This window comes from Glycine max, chromosome 12 (genome assembly GCF_000004515.6).
Source record: "Glycine max cultivar Williams 82 chromosome 12, Glycine_max_v4.0, whole genome shotgun sequence".
NCBI classification, from domain to species: Eukaryota; Viridiplantae; Streptophyta; class Magnoliopsida; order Fabales; family Fabaceae; genus Glycine; species Glycine max.
Genome location: NC_038248.2, coordinates 37,221,042 through 37,245,453, shown reverse-complemented (window position 1 = coordinate 37,245,453; position 24,412 = coordinate 37,221,042). Strand labels below are relative to the sequence as shown.

Below are 24,412 nucleotides of genomic sequence, written 5' to 3'. Positions count from 1 at the left end.
AACTATTTTATTATAAGTCATATAATGGAGGAATTAGAACTACTAATTTAAAGCAGACCTTTGGTAGTAACTTGTTTAGTTAACATGGATCATCTTTGTTTAGTTAGTAGTAAATCATAATTTTCAGAATTTTTTTGTCATGTAAGAGTAAGACCACGTTTCATCCAAATGAATATTATTGTGCATACATATATAATATAAATTGGACCATCTTCTAGCATAGTCAAGCAAAATTGTAATTTAGATATTCTATTTTCTTCTTTTAAGAGTGACTTTATGACATTTGAATATAATAGCATCATAAATATAGCTCGTGATTTGTATTCAAGATGAAACTTGAAAATCAAATGGTTGTTCGTACACAGAGATTTCCAAAATAAGCATGATAATTTGTTATTACGTACTGGAAGAGCATTATACAATACCTATTTGTCTTTATATATATGCACCGGAAATTTAATTCCACATCAAACTACCCTGGGTACAACAATTATTGTTCATAATTTTAAAAAAATGATATAATTATCTAGGCAGGAGCTGTATAAATAACTAAATAAAAAAAAATCAATTTTGTTTCCAACCTTATACCACTGACAAAATCAACAACACCTTTAACAATATAAAAACTAATATTAGTAAATTATAGGACAAATAATCATTTTCGTCCTTAAATGTGTAGATCACTGACAAATTTATCCCAAAAAAATAAAAATTTAAATTTGAGACTAAAACAAAAATGCACAATATGTTTGTTGCTCTAAAATTTTTAATGTGAAAGTACATTATTCAAAATATAAGACTAAAACAAAAATGCACAATTATTAAATTAATCCTTACAAAAAATGAAATTCAACTTGATTTTGTCACTACCCTAATGTTATTAGAATAGAAATTTTCTAAAATAAATATTCTACCGATATACTAAAACAAATATTGTAACAATGTACTAATCATTACAAATTTTCCAATTACAAAAGGGGAAAGATGAAGATTAAATTATAGTTTACCCTTAAATGAAATGAAATTTGAGATCTGATAAATTAGTCCAATGAAAACTTAATGACATTTTGACACAATGGAAATTTACTGACATTTTGGTACAATCTATTCAATAATCATGTTGACAATTATTTTTGTGACATTTTCGTCCCTCTATGTCACGTGGGTTCTTTCACTAATGGTAATAAACAAAAGTTAATAGATTGATAGATTTGTTGTACTTTTTTCACTTTTAGGGACTAAAATTTGAATTTTTATTTTTCGAAGATAAATTTATTAACGCTTTACATTTAAAGATGAAAATGATTATTTACCCTAAATTATATTCTTTCTATTAGATAAAGATTCTCTTTTCTTTATATATTGTTTTGTTTTTTTTATCAATAAATATTAATTGTTAGTAGGAGAAATTGAATTCGTGATTTTTTTTAAACCATCCAATAACTTTATATAGTCTACCATTTTATATAAAACTTTATCTATAAACAAAATTTCACATATAATAACTTTTTTTTTTCTGAACTAACCATTGTTGGTCATATAGGTCTATAGCCTTTATTTATCAATATCCAAAATAATTTTACTTTCTCCTTCTAATTACATTTTTCATCTATTTTTACTTATAATCATTTAATGTAACACCTTTTAATGAGTGTTAGATGCCCATCTCCAACCTCAAATCACACCCAATATTTTATGAAACATTTTGTAACGTCACTAGACGTAGATATCCATTATTATTGGTAACAAGGTACCCAAACACTTGGTTAATCTATCCTATATTATATTCAATTTTAAATTAAATTCTAATAATTTTTTAAAGACAAATTATAATTTAAAATATAAATTTGTATATTTTCTTACACGAAGTCATCATAAGAAAAGTAGTTTTTATTTTAAATAACAAAACTCTTTCTTTTTTTAACTTCTTAACAGTTCTATCTTCTATGCTAACTGTACTAATGTATATACTAGTATGTGCGAATGGTTTATAATTATATATTTAAATTACTAATAAAGATTGATTTAATGAATAAAAAGTAAACTTATATTCAAAAGAACACGGATTAAATTCCCACTATCAATATAGAGATTTTGTTGATGCATAATCTTTAAGTATTTCTTGAAAGTCTTCTTTAAACCTCAAGATCTGTTTTAACATGATGGGTTTCTGAAATCTAACAAAAAAAAAAAATTGTATATTTAAATTTAAATATATTTATTTATTGTAACTCTCTCTCTCTGCTAGCTGTTATATATATATATATATCCCCTCTCCATCTCACACTATAACACACTCATTTTCAATCCTTTCTCACTCTAAGTTACTACCATGTTTTCCGGCGATGGCTCCTCCATGGACCCGATGTTTTCCGGCATGAGTCTGCAATCTCTTCTGTCTATGAACCCTTCCCTCTTCGAGGACGGGTTCCCCACTTTGTCCTCCCTAACCGACGACGTCCCAACCCTAATAATCCCCCAATCCACAGAGCTGAACCACACCAACGCCAACACCAAACTCCCGATTCCGAAAACCGAACCCTTAAACTTCTTCCCCCAATACCAGCTCCCTCCCCTCTGCTCGCCGGAGCCGAAGCGGCAGCGCCTGGAGTCTCCTCCGGTGATCCCGCAGAGCAGCCTGGCTAGGCAACGGCGTCAGAAGCTTAGCGAGAAAACGCGGTATCTCCAGAAGCTGATGCCGTGGGACAAGAAAATGGACCAAGCAACGCTTCTGGAAGAAGCCTACAAATACGTCAAGTTCCTCCAGGCACAATCCCGTGTCCTTCACTCCATGCCCTCTCACTCTCACTCTCACTCTCAGTTCTGCCAAAACGGTGCCGCTTTCGGCGACCTCGAGAAGCTGAACCGCAGCCAGGCTCTCCAGGTGCTGGTGAACTCCCCCGTGGCGCAGACCATGCTTTACTCCCAAGGCTTCTGCGTTTTCTCCCTCGAACAGCTTTCTCTCCTCAGAAAACTCTCCCAAACGAGGCAACAACAACAACACATGCCGCCAGATCCTGCTTCCTCCTCCAGAACTTTCTTCAACTAATTACTATTACAACAAACACTGCACCGCGTTTGGCTACCTTCGTTTTCCTAACGCTCTTTTCTTTATTTGCCTTCTCTCTCTCTCTCTCTCTCATTACTAATTACTATCAATGTAGTTACAAGACCACTAAGATTACTACGTATTAATTAAGTCTCGTGTTATTATATTAACAAACCTTGTGACTCTCTATTTTCCATGTTTACACGTGTCAGCTGAGGAAGAATATTTCCCCATCCCTTTTGTGGAGTATTAAAAAACAAGTAATCTAGCAATCATTTTTTAATTTCTTTTTCTATTTCCATACAATTTTTTTTTTCTGCTTTTCTTGTGTTATTCCATTCTTCTTTCTATCTCTCCATGTCGTTTTTTATTTCGAATTTTTAATGTTTTTCTGAAGTCACTTTGTTTTTTAAATAAATGCACGCATGCGTTGTTTTTTTTTCACCAGTGATTTTTTGTGTCATGGTCTGGGTTTTTAAAATTTATTAAGGGATCTTACATTCTTACTAGTATTTTATTACTGGTTTGTTTTAGTTTCCCTTTTTTTTTTTTATTTGTCAGTGTCATTTACTGTATATTTTTTGGTCGACCATTTTCTGTGTTTGAATTTTGGAACTATTCCCTACGTATGATGGGCTTTCAATGGGTGCAATGTGCAAATCATTCACGGAATTTATCATGGGCTTCTTTTAGGCCCAATAAATCTACATCTGCTGTTTCTTACGTATTGGACTCTTAATCGCCTAATAACAGCATAATTAAACAAGTTAGTAAGATAAAACATGGCCGAACAATATGACAAATTCAAACCTGAGGAGCATTTTTGTTCCTTCTCCACATAATTTGCCACTAAAATCCACAAAATGAATTAGATCTGCGACACAAGAAATTAAGAAGAACACTCCTAATGGAATGCCAGCATTGTTTCCCAAATGTTTTCCTTTGTGTTAAATTAAATTTAAAATAAGCTAATGCACAATTTGCCTTCTAAAAACCATACCATTAAAATAATGAAACAAATGAAAATAGACCGAGAAGTATGAGATGAAATAATAGAGTGAAATATATAGAAAAAAAAATAGTAATGAGATAGCCTCTGTCCTTGTTTATTTTGAATCTTTCTTTTCTTTAGAAAAAGAAGTTAAAATAAATTTTTAAAAAGGCTAATTTTAGAGGTTTTAAGCTTCTACTTTTTTCTTCTTATTCGTCATTCCATGTCTCAGAGATAAGAACACATTGTTTACAAAATGTTAGCTTAAAAGCAACTTTAAGCTTAATTTTTTTTCATAGAATTGTTAAATAATTTTAATTTTAAACTTAAGTCTCTTAATTTTATGTTCCTTTTTAAAGTAACTTTTAAAATCTAAAAAATGCAAGCTAGAACTACTTAAGGAAATATTCTAGAAAAACGTTAAGAATATAATACATATAACTCAGAATTGGGTAGTTTGCATTATAGGTTTTTTAAATTCTCTGTGATGTGATGAATTCTTAAAACTCAACTTACTGAACGTCAAATGTTATGGAGTATTCTTTACTTTATCTCATTCGAATTGTTGTGTGAGAGTGTAAAGTTTGCAGGTCAATGATGGTTTTTTCTTCTTCTTTTTTTTTGGGTTGTGTAATGAAAGATGTGTTGGCTTAATTTATAAGGAAATGTCCCAAGTTCCATCATACATATACCATGGTTGCCTGATTAAGACCACATACTTTTTGTCACACATATGACATATAGGGAATTGAAGATTTCTTTTCGTTTCTATTTTTTTAAGACAAGGATATTTTCTTTCTTCTATCTCACTTTCTAATTTTAAAATACTAATCCGGAATTATGTAAACAGTGTCTTTCTCTAAATATCTATTACCGCAAATTAAGCGTACAGAAGTTGGATGAATTAGGGAAAAAAAAGTATTATGCGACTACTTATTTAATCAATTTTGAAATAAAAAAACTCTTTAGCTTTTGATTAGAATAAAATTTTATTTTTTTCGTGAGTTCAGTATTATTTACGATATTAGTAATACCTCACTAAATATTCTTGGCTTTATCGTTGATGCCATTGCTCATGTGCTCATATGGCTTATAAAATAAAATCATGTGCTCATGGGATACCATTGCATCGGTTACTTGATTGAAAGGAAATAAAAAAGAAAGCAGGAAAAAAACAGTAAGGAAATTTGTAATTAGATTGTTGAAGTCTTGGAGAGAGAAATAAGAAAAAAAATTATATTTTTGGTGTACAATCATGTAAATTGCTCAGCCCTCTTACGAAGATCTCATACAAATGATCTGTTATAAAAAAATGTTATATGAACAATTAATATAACACATTCAAAATTCAATGCAGGTTTTCTTAATTTTTCTTTTTCATTTGTTATTTAAAAGTTTTTAAACAATGTTTGATGCGATTTTTATTTATTTATCTTATTTCTTCTTTCATATACTTCCCTTTGCAAAGATAGTATAAGATATGAATCCCTCCTTTTATGTTGTGTCTAGAAATTTTGAGACCTTAAATAAATTGAAATTTTAATTTAGAATGACATATCGGTTTTTAATTTTTTTAATGACTACAAAACTAATGATGAAAGTTTTATAATAAGTGATTCTAATATTTCACAATCAATGTATAAAATAAAAAATCTTTCAATCTATCTTTTAATTTTAAAAAGTTACTTTATGTAATAATAATGATCATAAGTATTGTCAATAATATTTTAGAAGCAATGAATGCATTTGAAAAAGAATATAATCTTTTGTTATAATTTATTATTTTTAGTAGAGTATGAATTCTTTGTTTATACTTTTGCAATATCTTTATTTTTAAGAAATGAATCAAGATCTCCAATTCTATAATACTTACTAAAACTTAAAATCTTTTAAAGATTAATATAATATATATGTTTTTAATCCATCATCATCTAAAGTTTTTAATCTTTCAATTAATACAATCTTGAGACTATGTAGACTTACTAATGAACATAGTTACACATAATATATCATATTATAATAAAATTAATTACCTAATAATTCAAATTAATGATAATTTTTAAAAAAATTTAAAGCCTTATATAGATAATTAGAAATTTAAAACAACTGTCTCATTAGCCTTATAATAATTGCTACGACCTGTCTCTCTTATGAGCACTATATGCGGCAAAATGCCCAAAATCAAAATTCACTTCCTTGTTTGATTCACATTTCACCATTACTTTCCGGGAGGAAAATATAATTGTTGTAGAAAATATAAGATTGAAATTTTATTTTCAAACGATAGTGAAATTCATTAATTTCACGGTAATACATGCTTTTGGTGCGTTAATTTTCTCATATTAAAAACTGAATTTGATCAAGAAATCTTACCTATTCACAATCATTTGGCGCACTACGTAGATACCTATAGTCACGCTATTTTATGAGCTGGTTTATACCCTGCTTTTCTTGCACCCTATCAAACGAATCGAACACCGTAGAAAAAGAAGAAAAAAAAAAGATACAAAAGCAGCATATCAAAGTTTAGTTTTCACAGTTTGTATAAATAAAAAGGCTTTTCCCACTTATCCCACCTCCTACCAATCTAATTCTATATATATACTTTATGTACCATTCATATATATTAGTGTTCCCCCGCTACATCTTTTTGCCCATTCAAACTAGAAACAAAGAGTTCTCTCCCAGAAATGGATAGAGGAGTAGGCATTTTTCTTTGTCTCTTGCTTGTGACCATGGATATCTCAGCTGGGATTCTTGGCATTGAAGCTGAAATTGCACAAAACAAGGTATGCTTGAAGCTAATTCTCTTTCTAATGTACATTCAAGAAAATCTATGTACAATTACCTCAACTTTAATGGAATGAACTATATATTAAGATTTTTTTTATCAATAAATGTTAATTATTAGTTTGTTAATTTTTATTGGTAGGAGAGATTGAACAGTAATCTTTTTCTTTTTCACTTCTTTTTTAACCATCCAATCAATTTTATATTTTCTGAATTATATATTAAGACGCAATACTTATTTTAATTTTGAACCAATTAAACAGGTTAAGCACTTGAGATTGTGGATATTTGAGTGTAAAGATCCAAGCCATAAGGCCTTCATGTTGGGATTGGCTGCAGCAGTGCTTTTGGCATTAGCCCATGTTATAGTCAATTTGGTCGGTGGCTTCAATTGCCTTTGTTCTCAACCAGAGGCTGATAAGGCTTCTCCCAACAGACAACTCTCAATGGCTTCTCTCATTTTAACATGGTAATGTGTCACTACCTCCACTACTTGTTTTAAAGAAAGAAAAAAAAAACAATATATAACACCATTAATCATTCTCTAAATCCAAATATACAAAGAGAGAAATATGATTCTTGTACGGTAAATTGAACAACAATATGTACATCTAAAAGAGAGAAAGAGATAAAAAATTGGGATGTAATGTGTTTTATTTTGTTTTTATAGTTAGTGTTTTAGGATTTGTTTGCACGCCCAATTCAGAATTTACGTGTAAGTCAGGAGGAGTTACTTTCTTTAGATGTGGTTAATAGTGTCATAAAATTCGATTCAGACATGTTAATAATAAATGATGTGACACAGAGAAATATACAACAAAAAAAATGATGTTATAAAAATTATAGTATGAATTGTATATATACTTTTTTTTTTTTTTACCATTCTTCTTTTAATTGTGTCATTTATCAGGATCGTGTTGGCCGTTGGATTGAGCATGCTGGTGATAGGGACTTCATCAAACAACAAGTCAAGTGGTTCTTGTGGTTTCACTCACCATCACTTCTTGTCTACTGGTGGAATTTTGTGTTTTGTTCATGCCCTATTCAGTGTTGTATATTACGTTTCTGCCACTGCCTCTTAATTAGCGATTAAGTTAACTAGACTGAGGCCAATTCTGCTTGCTTTATTGTTTTAGGCATTTGGCTTTTTTAAATGTTTTGCTTTACCAAATGTGTACTAAGTTAGATTAAACAAAGAAATGCAATCATTCTTATTGACCACCTAATTATCCTCTCCACTGATCCACTAACATGTGTCATTTCCGCAACTTTTTTTATTTGCTTCTGTTTCTGTCGTGCCCCAAACTCACCTTTTCTTTTAGGCATTAGTAATTATTATTGTAGTTAAGCTTAGCAAAAGACACTAATATATGACTAATTAAACATTGCTATTTTAGGCCTACTTTTCGTTCTACTAGCGAGAGGAGTATTGAAAAGTTGGAATAATTAATGTTGAGTTATATGTAGATAATAAAGTATGATTTTAAGGTAACGTGGTAATATTATATATTGTTTGAAATAAAAGAAAGGATGCAAAATAAAAATATGTGAATCAAACGATTAGATGATTGGATAATATGAACCTCACTAAGTCATGAAATATCAAGAACACTAAGTCATGAAATATCAAGAGACAGAAAAATAAGCTCATAATTAATCAGAGCAAACCAACCATAAACTGTTCAGTAAAAAATAAAAGGAAATAGAAAAATTATTTGATACCCAAAGGTATTGAACTCACAATATTAATAAAAATATGAAAAAACACATGAAAAAACATTTGGGGTGCACATGACTAAAATGAGATATTAATAGTGTTAAGTTGTGCCTTTAAATAACCTGTGAGATGTACTCCGAATGTAAAGCACAAAGGAAATTCCAAGAAAACAGAGTATAGAAAACGGACGTGTTGATTGCATATTGTTTTTTTTTATTGAATCCTCTCCATCATAAATGAAAGAAAGTAATACACACATAAAAATGACAGAGCATAAACCTTTCGCCCACGTTTAATCTGCAATAAAAATTCTTAGTGCTAAGCATTCACTTTTTATTTTATGAAATGGATGAAAATTTAGTTTATTTGAATGATAATAATGTTTAAGTATTGGCAGGACAAAATACACCAAGTTAATTAAAAAATGTGGGTTGCTTAGATGTTTTCGTGTCCAATATTAGGTTGATTAAGTCAACTCAAAGTTATTTATTTACGCAAAGGCTATTTATTTTTATATTTTTATATAATGCTATTAAATTTCATTAATTAAAATGCTAAATATTTTAGCTCAAAAGTTACATATCTTAAAAATATATTATACATGCAATTGAAATAATTTAATAAACTTGTAAATGGTTTGAAATTGATAAAAAGTTGTATATTCAATCTATTTAACAAAGAATAAGGCATTAAAATATAATTGGTTGGCTGAACAGTATGAGTTATTATAAAACGTCTTATATTGTATTTAATTCATGAAGATAAAACAAAATAAAAAAGGAAGTAACTTCATTTAAAAAACTTATTTGACTTCTTTTGCATCACATGAAAATAATGTGTCTCAATTGTCAAATAAAGAATAGTGCATGTCACGATTTTCCTAGTATTGATGGAGGCCGTGAAATTAATATATGCACATTATCATTTTTATCATGTTGTTATTATGATATATTGATTTAATTTGAAATGAAAATTAATAAAAATACAAATATAATATGTTTATTAATTAAATGTTAATAAATTGATAATGATTACAGTAAAAATAAATACAAAATTAAAGCTGGTTTTAATAATATATTGAAATTGATAGTGTAATATTTAAAATTGATTGTTAAGTGCCTACTAATTAGAAATAAGTCAACGTCTAAATTATGATTATTTTGATATCCTGAGCTAATTTGAAAACTGAGATTATTTCCATATCCTAACAGGATATTTAAAAATGGATTGTTAAGTACCTATTAATTTGAAATGAAAACTAACAAAAAAACGAATAAAATATGTTCATTAATTAAACGTTAATAAATTGACAATGACGACAAAAACAAACACAATATTGAAGTTAATTTTAATAATATGTTAAAATTGATAGGATAATATTTAAAATTGATTGTTAAATACCTACTAATTAGGAGTAAAACAACACCAAAATTATGATTATTTGATTATTTTCATACCCTAATAGAATATTTAAAATTGATTGTTAAACACCTATTAATTTGAAATGAAAACTAACAAAAATTGATTGGTAAGAATATTTAAAAAGATTTATTTCATTCATGGAGGTGTACATTATTATATTTTGTCTTTGAGGTTGGATAATGTTTTTATCCCGTGATATTAGGAGGCCCTATAGTTGTAGAAATTCTTGGCAATATTGTATGTTTTTGTTTTTCGTTTCCTTTTTGTTTCTATTATTATCGATTGATCATGATAAGGCTTTAATGAATAAAATAAGATGTGTTGTTGTGTGTGAGATTAAAATATATATTATCCATTATAAAATTATGTATATTATAAAATTTAATTTAACAATGGACTAAAACATCAGTCTTTCTGCTAATATTTAAATATAATATTATATATATATATATATATATATATATATATATATATATATAAAAGAATAATTTTTTAATGGGAAGATGACACATGGTAAACTCATGTTAATTATGTAATTAATTCAATTGTAATTAGTTAATTCAAAGAATTTAATTGATTCAAAATAATAAATAACAAATGCAACCAATAATGTTTTAATTTTGATGGATTCCAAATAATAAAAAATAAATATAATTTATTTATTTATATTCATAGTAACATATAATTATGTCAAATTTAATTATATAATAAATCAAATGTAATAATGATAAAAATATGATACAATGATTCAACCGTTAATTATGTGTATATTAATATTTAATGAATTGTTATATATAGTAATCAATTATTATATTCTAACAAATGTAACGAAATTTATTATTTTTTAGATGCTAAATCATTGTATGTTATGATGATTTGATTTAATAACAATTAAAATAATTTAAAACTCTTGTTTTATGAATTTAAATTCTTATTTTTAATGCAATAATATTAATTTCTTTTTCTTTTTCTCCTCAAAACACTTTTATTATTATTTAGTGCTTCTTTTAATATATTTTTTAATTTTAAAAGTTTTTAATTAATTTTTAATATTTCTTTTACCTTAAAATTCTATTTTGTTTCTTTAAATCTCTATTTAATTATTTTTAATTTAAATTTGTATCTACAAAGTTAGAGATTCTACATGTTTTTCTTGAACTCTTTCTATCAAAAAAATTGATTGACTATTATACAATAGTTCTTTGCTTGAGTTATTTTGGAACAAAGGAAACAAATTAATTCATTTTCTCTATTTAGAATCACCAAAAAAAATAAGAATCTAATAGTTAACTCATGAATTTGACAATCATGTATGATATGAAAAAATTTGTTAATAAGTCTGCTAGTTAACTCATACAAATATTTTATATAATTTTAATTAATAAAAATGAGTGTTTTAAAAATATTACCTTTATAAATATATTTTTATCTATATATAACTTAAATATTATACAGAATTTTAATGAGATACATCAAATATTAAAAAATATTTTAAATTAAATTTTGTAAATATTAGTTATTCTTTTATTTTATTTTTTTGGTTTTATTGTGGGTGGAAAATGGAGTATGGGAAATTGCTAATGGCCAAAAAATGGGGGTTAACATGAGTAATGCTTACATACTTTAGTCTTTACGTTGTTATGTTACGAGAAAAAAAAAACTTAGCATCAGTTAGCAGCAGCCCCTGCAGTGACAGTAAGGTGCAAGCAAAAGCGACGTTGTCCTTGACCATTATGGTCCTTAATTATTTTGGCTTTAGCAATCACCTTTTTCTTGTATTAGCCTTCACGTCCAAACATTTACCAGTTTAACACCCCCACCCCTGGCCCAATCTATAAGCCAGAAGCTTAGGACTATCAGCACCATGTATCATATATAGATTTTGGTTACGTTTTTATAACAAAAAGCTAACAAGTGGGGATGTAGCTCAGATGGTAGAGCATTCGCTTAGCATGCATCTCCAGGGTTTTATGTTTTTTTATTTTATTTTATTTCATGCAATTATATGCATATTTTTGCTTATATTTTGTGACTTCATAACCTGTTCGTTTTAATTTTGTGGTCCACTTTAAAGATTGCAAGTTTGCATAAAATATTCTTTTTGGTATCATTTAACATTTTCTTAATAATATAATTGTAATAAAAAATAATTATTATTAGTTTTTCACTGATATTTGGTACACTTTGAAAAGCTTGTAGATAATAAAGAACATGTAAAATTAATCGTGTAGTGATATAAAGAGTTTCTATATAAGGAGAAAATGTGGGTGCTGCAAGGAAGCAAACTATTTTAAGCTATTTTCTCATCTCCACTTTGTGATTGGCATGGCAGTGTAGCAGGCTTGGAGCAGAACCAATTGTAACTCCCTTTTTCACATTTTGCTTCTCCTTTCATATATATATCCTTTACTTTTCTATTGTTCCTTAATTCCTTCCTTCTTTTTCATTGTCGTTTTTAGTTTAATTTTAGCTTGAATATACGTACAATAATAGCAACTATATAATCAAGAAAACCAGTAACATCAAGGCTCATGTCTGTTTCCTTATACCATGGATAAGGCTCCACTGGTTTGGTTGCTTCAAGAAGAACTTCTAGTGGAATCTTGGGCTTCGACCGCTCCATAGGTACTGTGAAATGATAGTACTTCTCTGGGTCTGGACAATATTCCTGTATATATTTGGCAATAAGGAAAAATCCTTTAATTATGCACTTTAAACCGACACAAAATATTGTCATCCTTCATTAAATGCAGTATTAATTGTTTCTTACCAGATTAGCATGCATCTTTCTCACAAAGGCTTTGAATATATTAAAGTTTGTTTGCTGCATTAACTTATCTGACAAACGAAGGTATGTGACACCATACATTTTTAGTGTTGGAGGACCAAATTGGTTAACACCATTTGGTCTAGCATTTAAAAGGATTTGATTATAAGCTTCACGGTCATATCTTGCAAGTGCATTTTCCCCTGCAACTTCAAGGTTCTCCATCCAACCACAACTAAGCACCTACATGAAAAGGCACACATTGAACAAACTGTGCAGGACAAATATGATAATGGCGGCTTAAAAAAGGTATGCAATAATCATTTCTCAATGTTATTTCATAATATGAATTCATATCCTATGTTTTATGCATGTAATGATCGTTTGAAGTGTATATTGTGGATAATTGGTTTCACATAACAATAATAGTTTTAAAATTGGCCCATTGAACTGATGAAGGCATTAATTCAATTTTAGTTGAATAGGTTTTATATCTTTTAATATTATATAATATTTTAAGTAATGAAATAATTTAAATTAAAAAATTAGGATATAAAAAATTATAAATTAATACAAATGACTAAATTATATGTTTCATAAAATAAAAATTAAAAATACTTGAGAAAATAGTTGATACTTATGAAAAATATGTAAGTATATTTTTATTTATCTTAAAATATTTTAAATTGAATAAAAAAATTTAGAAAAAACTAAAAAAATTAAAAAGATCAATTCAACTATACCGGTTCAATGCTAATTTTGGTTGGTTTGGATTGATTTGACTGGTTTCTACCAGTTCTGAAATGCTTTGCTTTTTAAAGTTTCTAGACCGGTTCCAGGTTCAGTCCGGTCCAGTTTTAACAATCATGCATAATAGTAATGTGTGTGTGATGGAGTTGGTTAACTTGGAATATATATATCAATTATATGTTCTCTTTATTTAGTGGAGAAGTAACTAGATTGAAATTTTAGTTGAAACAAATTACTTGTTGAACAAGTTCTTGCGCTCCACTTTGGGCTTTAGCTGGTTGCTCATGATTTCTCATCTCAAGACATGTAAAATTTAAAATAGCATTGTGCCGGGAGAGCATCCTTGCTACAGGTCTGTATCCATCTCTATGATGTAAGTTGTAATAGCCAGAAGTAAGCTCAGCAGCATGGCTTTCTGCTTTATACCACCAGTGGATTCCAGCAACCTATTTTATAACAATCGTTAGTTGATTTATGCAAAAAAAATAAAATACCCTTGCTAATTTACCATATTCATTTGATAGTTTACTTTAGCTGCTAACTTCACTTTGCAACCTAGGAATACATTGTTGGCTTCATCTAGGATTTCATCACCATGGGTCAGCAACTTGTTGGAATACCAGGTTAGAAAAAATTTCCCTTTCTCTGTTTGATAAGTTCCTCCTGATTTGAAAAATTCTGTAGATTCAGGTACATCATTTGATTCCCCAGCATTATCAGGTAGCTCCCATTCAGGATGGTCTGCCCTTAATGCAGCTCCTTTGAAATCAGCTTTAAGATATTTGTCGTAGCACTGCAAGATTGCACATGTACGTAAATGAGTTTGACAATAGGAAGCCTTGTTTTTATTGAAATAAGTAGTGAATATATACCATTAAGCTTAATCCTTATTGTTTGCAGTATATATATGAAACTATGAACAAATAACTCCAACAGAAAACTCCAAACGCACCTGAAATTCTCCAATACCAGGAAATTCCCACCCTAGATTTTTTGTATAAGAGGGATATCTAAGTTCTCCTGCTGGACCAAGTCCTACTTCAATGTCTATCATGAGCTCGGATTCAAGAAAATCTTCCATATTATCTCTGAAGCTTTGCATGTAGTCGGTGTACAACTGTATCACATGAGAAAAAACAATTTTAACATCAAGAAGCAAAAAAGTTTTAAATTTTGGTAACCAAAAAGACCAATAAATTCCTTTCGGCTTATTTTTGTAATAGGCTTCTTTCAATTAATTCATGATAATTGATAAAGTACTTAAAATTGGACATGTGTAGACCTAAAAAGGATAAATGGATGTGTATGTGGTCAGAAATATAGGAATAGTGGCAAGACTTGCTAAAACTATAGCTTTTTAGAGCTTTAAATAACATGTGAAGTCCAAGAACATCAAGAATATAGGAAAGATAAATATTCAAGTTTACCTCAATGGCAGTTCGTCCATGAAACAAAGGTTGGTTGTCCACGCCGAGGGATAAACATTCCTTGTTCCTAATACCTTTGCGGTTGGTGTAAAAGATATCAGGGTCCGATTCTCCAATTTCAAGTACCCATTTAGGGAGAGGAATCAAAACGGAATCTCCCACATTCCCCCCACATTTGTGGAATGACATTATAGCTTGTAATTTCAATTTGCAGTCCTGAACCATTTGAAACAAGGTCCTATAAGCGGACCAATCATATTGTTGAGGCCCTTTGGATTCTACTATACCCCACCAAACATCAACCATAACCCCATCAACACCTGCTGCTTGTAGCTCTTTGAGTTGGTTCTCTAGTCCCACTCTATCTTGCAAGACATTATCATTTGTAACAACTCCCAACTGTCAGCAACAACTATCACATTTAAATGGAACACAACACCTAGATATGTTGATAGAACTTATGATTTATGACTTACCGGGAGCATCACATATACTGGTACATAATTTGCAAGCATTATTGGATCTTTGGAAATTGTACGAACTTGTGCCTGCATTTTATGAGCAAAAATTCTAGGTATGACAGGTTGATGAAATTGTAGATCTTACATGTTTTTCTTGAATGTTTTCTATCAAAAAATGGCTCGGTCATTCTACAATATTTCTATGGTTGCATTATTTTGGTATAAGGAAACAACATACATGTATCCCTTGGTTCTTCCCTCTCTTAGACAGTACAAATTTTTATATACGTGGCAAACTGTTGTACACTATTGTTTTATCGACCAAAGTATAGCAATTTGATAATGGTAATAGAAGTGAAAAAGAAAATAATCAGAAGGGAAAAAAAAAAAATAAAAGGAAGAAAATAGTTTGAGTAAATAATGTATGTGTGATATTATAAAGAGTTTTTAAACTTTCATCAAATTACAAAATGATATGTGTAGGAACAGAACTACAAAGAAACATACATGGGAAGTTGCCTCCCCTAATAAAAAAAAGCCTCTTATAATAATTTATATATTTTTTTAATAATAGTCAGCCCCCCTCGCCAAAGCAATAATGTTCATAGCATATATGATATTTTGTTGTTCACTAAACTAAATTTTAAACAATTATTAATAGGAGAAGATAATCATTATTATTGATTTTGTTTATCTGTGATAAATTTTGCCACCCCTAATTTTTTTTTACTAGTTTGGTTCATGTATATGTGGTAGTTTGTTAATTTTTTAATAACTAATTAATTGAAAATATAAAATTTTTAGGTTTAATTATTTATTTGGTTCCTAACATAATTTTCATATTTTAGTCTTTATATTTAAAAATTATTTATTTTAGTCCTTACACATATTTTAAATTTATTTTTGTCACTATAATTTTTCACGACATGGAATAAAACGAATAAAAAAATTATGTGTAAAGATTAAAATAAGTAATTTTTAGGCGTAAGGACTAAAATATAAAGATTATGTAAGTATAAGGATCAAATAAGTAATTAAATAAATTTTTTATGCTTATTATACATAAAAATTAAACTAAATTTTATCTAACTTTTAATAAAAAAAATTCTTTGAAAAAGAGTGTAATTTCGTGTGAGGAAAATTATGGGTAGACATAGCCTATTTTGTGTCAGAAACAATTCTTATATTGTAGGGTGTCTAGCTATACCAAATACCCAAAATACCCCTCATTATACTTTTGAAATGTTGAAGCACGACCTCTATATAAAGTACTCAGGTATTCTGCCTAGTCGAATACCTGAGTGTCCTTGTCACCCTCCTAATAATATTTAGGTATACAACTGAGTCGAATACTTAAGTACCCTCTTCACCTTGATACTAGAGGCGATGAAAGCACTAAAGGTATGATCCTAAAAGTGTTAAGAGATATTTGGCCTAGTTGAATACCTGAATACTTTCATCACCTTGGCACTAAAGGTATGATCCCAAAAGAGTTCAGGTATTCGACCTAGTTGAATACCCAAGTACTTTCATCATTACACATGTACACCTAGCAGATTCATTATCAAGGTTATCCTAATGACGACCGTTAGAGGTTGCCTTTAATCCCCTAATGATGATTAGATGAACATTACCTGATGTGGTAATAATATACAAGGATCCATGGATCCAAGGCCCACTATGATATATATAAATAGCTATGAGAATATTGTGGTAAGACATTATTCATTCTCATTTATTAATATTCTCATTTATTACTCTCGATCGAGACCTTATTTAAGCGTTGAAGTGCCTTAGCAGGTATCCCACCCCTGGATTGCCGAGTAATAGATTAAGAAGAAGGAAAACCCCTTAAGGAAGAAGACACTCAAGAAAGTTATCTATTTACTCTTGTGCAGGTACAATTCTTTTATAATCTTAAGTCACAATTCACCATAAAAGAACTCAATTTTCGTCAATATAAAACATATATTCATTAAAATGCACAAAAAATGCCTTAGAAAAAACCCAATATTCATTAAAATAATAAATAAATTAACAAAGTCTGTATTGAAATTGTTTTAATATCATTTTAAACTTTTGGTTGTGTTTAGTAGTACTCATGCAATTCAATGACTATTGGTTGCTTAATTTATCGATCAATATGCCAACCTCCTCCCTTTTTATTATAGAATGTTCATCAATTCAAATCAATCTGATAAGTACGATTATATATTCAAACTGATCGAACTAATTTAATTGATTTGGATTTTTTTCTAGTTCAAGTTTGACTTGAGCTTAACCAATCAAAATTCGATGTTGATTGGTTAAGGTAATGAGTTTACATATCTTTCTATTATTGTTGGAGAACAATTCAAATTCCAAATGAATGGAGCTGGTGAAGATTCAAGGAGATTTTTTTAGGAATTTGTTATGTTTCAAATCTTTAGGATTTTATCTAGATTTAAATGCATTATTAATTTGTTTTAACTTATTTTAGGAATTTGTTTCTTGTTTTAAAGACTAAGATATGATAATATTTGGATTTTGTATTGCTATTTAGCTCTATATATAGATCCAAAAAAAAAAAAAAATTCTATAGTGTGTTCCATCTAAGATCCCTTGGACGTGTGGATAATTTTGTTGTATGTAGAGGAATTTTTCCAACAAGTGGCATCAGAGCTATGATAAGGAACACACAAAAGTTTGAAATCTCATTGTTTGATGAGAAAACATATTTTATGATTTGGCAGTCTACCGTTCAAGACCTTTTAGTGTAGCAAGGTCTTGATCTGGCTTTAGAAGATGAAAAGTCGGCTGCTGTAGGTGAAAGGGAATGGGCTCAAATACAAAGGAAGGTTGTGAGCACAATTTGATTAACTCTTGTTCTCGAGATCAAGTGCAATGTGTTAAAAAGGACAACATCAAAAACCCTGTGGGAGAAGCTTGAGAGCATTTATGCATCCAAGTCATTGACCAATTGTTTATTCTTGAAAATGGAGTTGTATCAACTCAAAATGGAGATGAAAGGAAATCTCCATGACCACATCAACAATTTAAATAAATTAATGTGTCAATTGTCGAATATAGATGAAAAAATATTTGATGAGGAATAGACAATGTTAATGTTGGCTTCACTACCAAGGTCCTACAAACCTTTGGTTCAAACACTGCTTGTAGGGAGGACAACATTGAAGTTGGATAAGGTGACCACGACTTTAAAAGAAAATGAGAGAATGATGAAAGATGAAAGTATTGACAAGGAAAGTCATGTACTAGGTGTGCAACGGTTTGAGTAATGGAGGAATCATTCTTGGAGACAACAAGATGGACAAAAAGGAATATCAAAGCCACAATGGCATCCAAAATGAGATAGGAGAAACGTGGAGTATTATTATTGCAAAAAGAAATGTCATATGTAATCAGTGTGCCTAAAATACAAGAGGACTTGAAAAAATTGAGTTATGAAGACAAATGATGACAAGTCTAAGGTTAATGTGGTCCAAAATTTTGAAGATGAAAACTTATATTTGGCAACTGCTAAAGAAGTTGTTAAATCAAAATGGATAATGGATTTGACTACTACTAATGTCATTTCATTGGGAGAAATAACATATGTATATTTCTTTAAATTAAAGATACAAGATGTACAAGGGAATATCAATTGAACCAAACAACTTAAAATCAATTGAGTTATTCCCAATTTATTATAATAACAATATTGACACATTCCCCAATCTCCCCTTAACCAAGTTATTCCCGGTTATTTGTGAGCTTGCCCTTTTACGGTTCCTATTTGCAAGGGACTCGTGGTTAACGTTTAAAATAAACACCCCAAAGCGTGGACTACTCAAATAGTCTCTTGGGTCACTGGGTGGGTCTTTCACACTTACGGTTACCCTATCACTAAGTTATGACACAAAATACAAAGGGGGAGATGATGAGTTAGGGTCATTATGGTCAATATCCAATCTCTGTCGTATATATACATATGAAATTTTGTTTGGTCACGAGAAAATGCGACAAAGATAAAAAAAATAAAAATAAATTATAATCTACTCTAAGTCTCTAATAATGTATAGAAGCACAACTAAACAAATTTAAGAAAAAGAAAGAAAGAACACGTGCAAGGATGATGAACCATTAAAAACTCTTGAAGTCTTACCCGGCCCGGCTAGCTATTCTGGCCACATGCAAGTTGATGGTACATAGTTAGATACCACTATTACATTACTATCGTTACTTGCTACACATGAAAATGAGATAAAATGGTTTACCTCAGATTCAGCAGTTGCAGCTGCTTTGAACGGCACTCCAACACGTCGTTGTTTCTTGACGAGGCCACGGTCCAATTTGAAGCCATGGGTGGTGGCTCTTTGCTTCCTTGCTCTCTCCACACGTATAGCTCCACCCGCCCCAGACATTCCGTGCTGTAAATTATACCTTTCTTCCAACTGAAAAGTGATTCTTGTCCCCATATTAATGCGCTGTGCTACACACACTATGTTTTCCATTTGCATGTACGTAGTTGCAGGAACCTACCATGCGATGGAATAATCTTTATGGGGGAAAAAGAGAAGAGAAGATGAATGAATCGAACAATTTGTGATAATGCTTTCTATATGATTCAGTGTGTTGTGAATTGGTTATTTGTGTTTGTATATTAAAGGCGCTAATTAATCGACACAGTTTATATCAGCAACGTGCACACGACACGAGTGGACGTTGCTTCTTCGTTCTTTGGACCAATGATCAAGGATATATAGAGAGAGCTTCTGGACCGTCAGTGTCAATTCTTCACGATTGTTCACGTGCTTCTTAATTGGACCTTTTTTTTTTTTTTTAAGAGATCAGTCTTCTAAATTCTAATTGTAATGGGGCCTAAATATTATATTACCTAGCAAAGTGCTTTGGTTAATGGCATCCCTTTATTGCTAATCCCTCCTGTTTTAGGTTTTTTCTTTGCAAAAATATCCTCAAAGAAAACACATTTTCACTCCAAACTAAACAAAAATTTGTGTTTTTGTTTCATGCTAAGATGTACACATTCTAAAAAGAAACATGTTTTCACTGTATCAATTTTTTCGTATAAAATTAATACAACTCAAACTTATTTTGTTTTATAATTAATGCTAGATAAAAGTAACCTTTTTTAAAACAATCAAATGAATGATGATGTAAATTATTATTTACTTAATAATTGTAGCTCAGTTAGTAATACACGTTAAGTTTATGAGAGAGGATTTATGTTCGACCCCCGCATAATATAAGTATTAAGAGATTTGCAACAATTAACACATGAAAGGTAGACTAGGGATGAAGGGTAAACTAGGAAATTCACACTCATTTTTTAAAGCTAGTGGTGCAATTAACTTTATGGAGGTGCGGTTAACAATTTAACCTTGTGGAGGATCCTTTTATCGTGACCCATCCCATCATCATACTAGTCAACCGATCTGGTCCACTTTCTAAATAGAACCAGAGTATGTTCCATTACCAAGAGCAAAGAAGTGGCCATAACAAAACAAAACAAAACAAAGAAATCAAATTCCAGAAGGTCCATTCCATATAAGAAGCTTCAAATCGGCCCAAACCAAACAATTCGGGGATAAAATAAAACATTTTTTTTTATTAAAATATATATAAGTATCCCCAATCACGAAGATGACGTGGCAGACATGCATGTCTGTCAGGCTCGTTTCTCTATGATAATTGAGTAATTGACTATTCCTCTTTTTAACGGCTCAATTTTACTCACCATCCATCCTCGTTCATAGTAGATTCCTTTTCATGTGAATTTGACTCTGTAACTTAATCGCCAGAATGTCCAATTCATTTTATACTATCCCCCCTTCCATGCCACCAATCTTCAGTCCAAGGTTCTCTGACACAGCCAGAAACAATGGTATCAATCCACAGAATGAAATAAATAAATAAAATAGTGAGTAATTAAATTTGTCTCTAAAAATATAATCAGGTAATAAATTGGTTTTTGAAAAATAAATAAATAAAATTTAGTTCTCAAATGGGTAAAAATTCTAATAAATTACTTCTGCTGTTAAAATTATAAAATTATTTTATAATTAAATTATAATATTTAAAGATCAATTCATAATAAATTCTATTTTTTTCAAAAACTAATTTAACATTAAATTCTAAAGTTTAAGAATAAATTTATTATTAAATTATCTGAAAAATTTACTTTTGGAAGTTTTACATTCTTAAAAATTAATTTTTTATTTTTTATCTTTGAGTAACTAATTTATCAAAACCTCACATTTTCAATAATAAATTTGGGCTATTTACCCTAAATAAAACTCTATTATCTAATTTCCTACAACAACACAATTTTTATGGATACCATTTATTTCTTCGGATAAAACGATCTTCTTTTTTATTTTATTTTTTATTGTGGGTGGAAAATGGCCTACGCAAATGGCCAAAAAAAAGAAGGGGGGGTTAACATCAGTAATGCTTACAGACTGTATTATTACGTTACGAAAACTCTTACTAGTTAGCAGCAGCCACTGTGACACTAAAAGTGCAAGCAAAAAAGCGACCTTGACCATGGTCCTTATTTGTCATTGCCAATTCTCAATTTACCTTTTCTTGTTCTTGTAGGTAAATATTAATAAATATTGATTAAAAATTAAAAATAAAAATATTTTTATCAACTTAAAAGAATTACATGCTTCATAATTTTTTTCTCCATATAATAAATATTTTTTTTTCTCTTAATTGTTTAATCAATATCCTTCAAATTAGACTCCTTTTGTAATTAGCCTTCACGTGCTCTCACATTATAACACCCCCACTTCGTGGTAAGTAACTCTTGATCGACATGCACTCTCTCTCTCCCAAAACGCCATGAGAAAAAGACGAAAAAGAAGCCACAAGACCCACACTCGTCTCTGCTGAAGAACAAAATACTAGGAGAAGAAGCTGTACCAAAAAGGAAATTTCGAGTACAAAACCCCACACCTTCATCTTCAAATTTCAGAAAATGTGCTACGTGGGGAAAGCAACAAAGATCTTCATCTTCATTGTGACGGTGCTCGTTGTTCTGGGTCTAGTTTTGGGATTGGGGCTCCTTCGCCGCCGCCACCACCACAACACTGCAAATAAATGCTCAGACGAATCTTGCATTCCTTCACCAACCACATTTCCAAACCCCAATTTCAACACACCAACCCCACCTTCTCCAATTGACAACAACCCCACTACCCCACAAACTCCTCAGCTTCCAAATCCAATTCCTCCTCCTCCTTACTCCAATAACCCATCTTTGCCGCCGCCGCCGCCGATTCTGCAGTCTCCGCCGCCGCCGGAGGAAACAACCCCTCCGACTCCTCCTAGTGTGGCGGCGCCGCCTATGAACACTCCCACACCAGGGTCGGCGCTGTTGACCCCAGGTCCTGTGCATGCTATGGCCTAATGAGCTATCTATTTGAGTGGTTCTTCTTCTTCTTCTTCTTTACTTTCTTTCATATTTTTACTGATGGGGTTATTTAATTTGTGAATGTTTTAATTGATGAGAGAGAGAGAGAGAGTATTGAGATAATTAGAGCATTTGTAAGGTGGGATAGTGAATTTACAGAGCCGTCCCTGGCATCTATATTGATTTTCAAGGATGACACTTTCTTATATTGTCTGCATATTCCTTTGGTTGGATCTATGTTTTCACTGTCGCCATTATTACTTAGGCTGTGACGAAGTTTAGTTGCTAACGGTAACGGAATCTAATAAGTGGAGATTGCATTCATCTCCATTTTAGTATTTCTTTAACCTTTTTCCCGTGAAAAAAGAGGATTCGGGAATCTGCGGGGCTTCTCCCAAATTACACATTTTTATTTTTTATCACCAGTCTTGTTTATCAAACAGTAGATATAGACTATGTTTAAGTTGTTCAGTGGAATTTAGAGATGTTAAATCGAGTTGTTCAAGCTGGGCCTGGGCCCGCTGGGCCAGAGTGAAAAAAGGAATTGCGTTGGTCCAGATTAGTCGGGTCTAGTCCTATGTGGGGTCAGTCAAACTGATCCTAATTAAAAGTAAACATAAAATGAGATGAGATGTGGAAAGAAAACGTTGGGAAAAAGATTTAAAAGTATTATTCCCTCTTTCCTTTTTCAAGATCCTAAATTTAAAATAATGTTTGTTTTTTTATTATTATTATAAATCTCATTCTATAATGTCATTAATTACTTTTATACTACCAAGACCTATAAGTTAATGAAAAGAAAAAATATAATAACAAACAATTAGAAAAAAGAAATATTAATTATAAGGACAGTTTTAAAAAAGTTATGAATTTAAGATAATTATTTTTCTTTAAGTTAAAAATAACAAAGAGTGGGTGATAAACGAAAATATATTAATTTTTTAATGTAATATTAATACTAAAGTAATTCTGTAAAATCACTATTTTCTTTTATTTATTTATTAATTTTTTTGGTTTATGTAATAGTATAAAATTTAAGTTTTTCACATAAATGAGATAAAAGAAAAATTAGCAATAATACATTAAATGTGATAGTTAAAGCATTAATGATAGAATTTAAAATAAAATAATTGTTCAAATCCTATTAGTTACTCAACATGAAATTATTTAATCTCATTTTTTATTTGGAGTCTATTAGAGAAACTCATTACCTTCGTAATAACATAAAGTGTATATCAAAATATTTTAACACTCAACTAATTTTAAAGCCAAAAAATGGTGATATAATTTAAAAAAATATTTTGGACTTTATCATTTGTGGTAGTTGCTGTACCCCGCTTGTCGCAATTATTATTGGTTGATCCCTCTGAGTTCCTACATATTGCCGTCTCTTTTTTTTATTTACACATTTTCATATTTTAATAGATGAATCGATTTAAATTGCACTCATTAGTTTTAGATACCTCAAATAAATACACACTTCTGATAAATTTCAAATTTAACTTGGTGTCTCCATAACAAATGACGGATGGCACGTCTTTCTCCAAATTGGAGAATGTATAGAAGAAATTGCATATCTGCCCATGCATGAAGTTTGTGTTAGCATGATTGTAATGTTTAA

At 30.2% G+C, this 24,412-nt stretch overlaps 4 protein-coding genes across 4 annotated transcripts; 3 read left to right on the top strand and 1 right to left on the bottom strand.

The window, feature by feature from the left end:
• The first annotated feature begins 2,332 nt into the window (after positions 1-2,332).
• LOC102666676 (transcription factor bHLH117) lies at positions 2,333-3,049 on the top strand. Its single transcript, XM_006593219.1, has one exon. It carries the CDS (start codon positions 2,333-2,335, stop codon positions 3,047-3,049), a length of 717 nt encoding a protein of 238 aa, XP_006593282.1.
• A 3,647-nt stretch (positions 3,050-6,696) lies between these two features.
• Positions 6,697-8,052, top strand: LOC100527433 (uncharacterized). Its single transcript, NM_001249090.3, has 3 exons — positions 6,697-6,829; positions 7,094-7,299; positions 7,741-8,052. The coding sequence occupies exons 1-3, from the start codon at positions 6,731-6,733 to the stop codon at positions 7,910-7,912; spliced, it is 477 nt and encodes a 158-aa protein (NP_001236019.2). The 5' UTR covers positions 6,697-6,730; the 3' UTR covers positions 7,913-8,052.
• Positions 8,053-12,150: 4,098 nt separating this feature from the next.
• Positions 12,151-20,083, bottom strand: LOC100807365 (beta-amylase). Its single transcript, XM_003540277.5, has 8 exons — positions 19,631-20,083; positions 15,390-15,461; positions 14,914-15,312; positions 14,439-14,603; positions 14,016-14,279; positions 13,723-13,932; positions 12,740-12,979; positions 12,151-12,637 (listed from the first exon to the last, which is right to left on the bottom strand). The coding sequence occupies exons 1-8, from the start codon at positions 19,871-19,873 to the stop codon at positions 12,425-12,427; spliced, it is 1,806 nt and encodes a 601-aa protein (XP_003540325.2). The 5' UTR covers positions 19,874-20,083; the 3' UTR covers positions 12,151-12,424.
• A 2,273-nt stretch (positions 20,084-22,356) lies between these two features.
• LOC102666801 (vegetative cell wall protein gp1) lies at positions 22,357-22,788 on the top strand. The gene has a single exon (XM_006593220.1). It carries the CDS (start codon positions 22,357-22,359, stop codon positions 22,786-22,788), a length of 432 nt encoding a protein of 143 aa, XP_006593283.1.
• Positions 22,789-24,412: the final 1,624 nt, after the last annotated feature.